Below are 5,000 nucleotides of genomic sequence, written 5' to 3' on the forward strand. Positions count from 1 at the left end.
TTGTTGATATCGAATGCCGCCGGGCTCACTGTACAGAGTTAACATGAATGAGTGAAATTCCTTCTAAGGAGTTGCTGAGATTATAGTACGTTTATTTATTTATTTATTTATTTATTACTTTTTTAAGGGAAATAGAAGAAACACTCTTAATAATAATTAGTATACCCCATGTATTTTTGGGGGGTATGATGGTCAAAGTGTACAAACCGGTGATGATGAGCATTACTGTGAATCTTTAGTAGGCTACTTTGTCATTATTTGCTCATTCGATACTTCGTCTTTGTCGTCAATACACACACACACACACACACACACACACACACACACACACACACACACACACACACACACACACACACACACACACACACACACACACACATTTTTTTGGGGGGGTATGTCTGTCACCTTCTTACCCTTTCTTCAAAAGCTTTAGAGAACTCATAGATGTACTGATTCCTTCTCAGATACAAGATAAATAAATTTTGGCTTTTTAAGGCGCAAAAAATTGGTTATTCATCGTAATACCATTGGTCAATTTATGCAAACTTTGTGGGTAATGGTATAGATTGTGGGTCGCATGTAAGGAGTCTAATATTTGGAAGATTAACGTTATTTTTTGGGAAAGTGAGTTCGGTCGCATGGAAAAAAAAAATGTCGGGAAGGCAGGCCTATAGAAATTCTTGGAATAGAACCCCTCAAGCATTTGAGTCTGTCAGGATTCATAGCAGAAGATTCATCTTATAATGGCATTTGACTCCGCGCATTTTGGATGATAATCCTGCCAACACTTTGTCTCCACAGCTTTGACCTTTGGAGACTCACGCTGAATTGTGGGATTTGCAAATACAAGCTTTGCAGTGTGTGATAAATAGATATATGAACACGCAAGCACGCACGAATGCACCCCCATCCCCACACACACACAGATGTTTATATATATATAAATATATATATATACATATATATATATATATATATATATATATATATATATATATATATATATATATATATATATATATGTGTGTGTGTGTGTGTGTGTGTGTGTGTGTGTGTGTGTGTGTGTGTGTGTGTGTGTTGTTTGTATGTATATACATATATATATATACATATATACATATATATATATATAAACACACACACACACACACACACACACACACACACACACACCACACACACACACACACACACACACACATATACATATACATAAATACGCATACACATATGTCTGTATGTGTACAAGTTTCTTGTTCACGATATACGCTATCTCTTTATACTTGACTGTGTCATGTATTTATTACCATTGAAATAAGAAAAAAATTCTTGCAGTTGAGCGCAGTTGCTTGAATCCGCATGCAACCCTGGTGAATCCACAAACGCGTGACGTCGCCGACCAAAACAAAAACAAACATGAGCGCCGAACGAAACGGTGTGCTCCTGCTGTCTGAGCTTCTGGACGATCCTCTTACCGACCCTGTCAACATTGCAGCGGAAATAACTGCGGCAACCACGGCAGCATTGTGTGTTCTGTCGGCCGCAGGTGAAGAGGGAATTCCCCCGGCCAAGAAGAAACGTGTGGAGGGAGAGAAAGGCAGGGCTCTCCATTTCCTCGCAGATCCGGAGTTTGTGAATCGTTTTCGGATGAAGAGGAGCACTGTCAGTGTGAGTGAAACCATACAGAGTTACACAGTTATTACGATACAGGTAAATATATATTTTCAGGTTTCTATAGCCATGTACACAAGGTAAAAATTGTCTGTATTGGACACTGAAAATTAAACGCATTAGATCTATGACATAACCTTTGCAACTATATATATACGCATTTCATCTTTGGTATGACCTTCATAAGTTGATAACAAGAAATTTGTGTAACATGTGATACATCAGTATAGATTTACAGGTAAATGTAATGGCACTGTAATAATCAAAGAGAAAACCGAAACACTAATACATGAAATTATATGCACATGCACTAAATAATCTAAAACAAAATGGAAAATAGGTTGCGACATAAAATACTTTGGCAATCAGGTGGGGGTCAGGGGACAGCCCCTAATAGGGAGGTTTTTGGTTCATACAGTGATGTTTGTGGATTTCCCAGGAATGTCAAGATTAATAGAAACTTAGCCTCAGAAGGATGGGGTCACTTCCTAAACATTACCAATGCTTTCGTTTATATCATTTGCCATGTAAAATGATGGAGATTCATGCATATTACGGTGTGAATATTTGAGAGTAGAAATAATTATTGCAAGATTGGATGGCTGTGTGAAACTAAATAATTATCATGCAAAATATATAGCAATATTAGATATGTCCTAATTATTATTGTTATTGTCTATAGATGAATTAGATGTCCAGGCATTGTTCAAGGCCAAGAGATGGCTCTGTTTCCATTCATCATGTAAACACAAATGCCATCCTTCTTATCAGTCTAGTATTTCCAAGTTTTGGGTGATTGGAAAAAAAAAATAAATAAATATATATATATATGTGTGTGTGTATGTATATATATATATATATATATATATATATATATATATATATATATATATATATATATATATATATATATATATATATATACATATATATATATATATATATATATATATATATATATATATATATATATTATATATATTATATATATATATATATATATATATATATATATATATATATATATATATATATATATATATATATATATGTATTTTTTTCTTTCTTTCTTTCTTTTTTTTTTTCTTTTTTTTCTTTCTTTCTTTTTTCTTTTTAGATACACAGTAAGGAAAAAGAAAGTAAGAGAGAGACATTATGTGCTATTCCTAGGTATATCTGCCCAAGTAAGTGGTATATTATAGTATATAGTATAGATCATTAACAAGTGATCAATCTGAACCTGATTCCCTAGTATTAGGTTAGAAACTTTTATTGTTAGTTTCTTCACTCTATAATGCTTTGCTGAAACTGGTTTGTCATAAAAAAGGAAAGAATAACCATTATAACAAATGGCACAAGGTGTCTGATATATTTGAAGTGAGCAGTTTATAGATAAAGTACTTTTACAGGACATCAAAATAAAATATATTTTTATGTTTCCCGGTTGACAGGAGTTATGTATTCTTCTGGCACCACACATCTGTAATAATTTTTTGACAACAGAGAAGAAGATTTTGGCAACATTATGGCTGTTAGGCAACCAGGAGTCATTTCAAGAAGTTGCAGGGAGATTTGAAATTGGAGTAGAGACTCTACACACTTCCCTGATAGATGTCTGTGGTGCGCTAACACTAGTGATGCGAGAAATTATCATTTGGCCACAAAAGCACCACCTCGAGCAGGTGGCAAATGATTTCATGAAGAAGACAGGATTCCCAGGAGTTGTAGGGATAATTGGTGGCACTCAAATTGGCATCCCAGTTCCTACACAGTATGTGGATGCATATAAAAATAGGGACAATATTACAAGCATGCAACTTCAAGCTGTGTGTGATAGCAACTTACAGTTCTTGGACATCACAACAGGGTGGCCGGGATCGGTGCACAATGCTCGTGTGTTTAGGAACAGCCCTCTGCAAGCTTTGCTGCAAAAGGGCAGTTTGCCTCATTTGTATCACATTATTGGGGATGAAACATATCCTTTGACATCTTATTTGATTGTGCCTTATGAAGATAAAGAAATTCTTACAGAAGTGCAAAAGAAATTTAATGTGTGTCATGCATTTACTCAGTGTACTATAGAAAGAGCTTTTGAACTCCTGAAACACAAATTTAGAAGACTAAAAGATTTAGACATGAAGCTAGTGGAAAGGGTGCCAGGAATTATTGCAGCTACGTGTGTTTTACACAATTTTATTTTAAAAGTGGAAGGTTATGGTAGTAGTCCAGTTGACATCGAGCCCAAGAATAGAAAAGCATCAAGTCTGCATTTCACAAAGATCTATGCAGAAGAGGTGCAACAAAAAAGGAATGACCTAGCAAAGACAATAGCACACTCAGGAATTACTTTTGTAAAATAGTTGGATATAGAAAAAATAAGTCTTAAAATATGAAGTGTTTATATTAGTTGCCACTGTTTTTGGTATCAAAATACACATTATGAGTTTTTGCAGTTTCATTCTTCTTGGAAGATTGTGATGGTTATTTATACCAGTTGGGAAGCGGTTTCTTGCAAGGCACATACTGCTTCGTGTTGAGGCTGTAACTCAATGCCAATGGAAAAAGTAATGTTCATGTAGTTCTGTTCTGTGAAATAGCTATACACAGTGCTTAGTCACTAAAGAGTCAATTAGTAAACTTTATGACATCACTCGATTTCCCCTTTAAAAATATATTTTTTAAATTTTATTTATTTATTATTATTATTATTTTTTTTTACAACTGACGTCAAAAAGGGTTTTGGATCAGTGTTTGAATATCAGTCTTATGAATACGTTTTTTACAATTTCTTTAAGCATACAGCTGTTAGTCTCATTTGTCTTATTCCTGTATAATAAAATCACTTGTTGCATTGTTTAGCAAATCTTTTCTGTCTCCAAGTATCTTTTATTACTTGATTTTCCACAAGGCTTTAACCCTCAATGGACAAGTGTGTTGATTCCTTGGCCATACAAGGTTATGCTTAGGTTAGGACATAAATCTGATTCAAAATTTTTGTTTTTTTAATAACAGGGCGAATATGCTATGCTTTACACTAACCCTTTGTAAATTATTATTTTATCAATGGAATAGTCCTAAATGATCCTCATGGTTATAAAACATTACAGAGATTTGGAAAGAAATTCCAGGCTTGGCACGTGATTGAGTGTAGCCGACCTCAGGCTTGTTCCAAAGCTTACCTAATCAGCTTCCAATTCTATTATCTGAAGGCTGCAGATTAAACTAAAGTAGAGAATACTAAATGTACTGTCTCATTGAAAGCCAGTGGAAACTACTGTGATTTACTTGTCACGTTTGCAATTATTATTATTATTATTATTATTATT

General features: G+C 34.2%; 1 protein-coding gene across 1 annotated transcript in view; it reads left to right on the forward strand.

The window, feature by feature from the left end:
* Positions 1–1,359: 1,359 nt before the first annotated feature.
* LOC119573370 (protein ALP1-like) overlaps positions 1,360–5,000 on the forward strand; it is a 4,216-nt gene continuing 575 nt past the window's right edge. Inside the window, exons 1-2 of the mRNA XM_037920586.1 lie at positions 1,360–1,671; positions 3,126–5,000. The exon at positions 3,126–5,000 is cut by the window's right edge and continues 575 nt beyond it. Coding sequence (XP_037776514.1) covers positions 1,420–1,671; positions 3,126–4,034 — 1,161 coding nt within the window. The 5' untranslated portion in view covers positions 1,360–1,419 and the 3' untranslated portion in view covers positions 4,035–5,000. The remainder of the gene's footprint in view (positions 1,672–3,125) is intronic.

This window comes from Penaeus monodon, chromosome 5 (assembly GCF_015228065.2).
Source record: "Penaeus monodon isolate SGIC_2016 chromosome 5, NSTDA_Pmon_1, whole genome shotgun sequence".
In the NCBI taxonomy this organism is placed as follows: Eukaryota; Metazoa; Arthropoda; class Malacostraca; order Decapoda; family Penaeidae; genus Penaeus; species Penaeus monodon.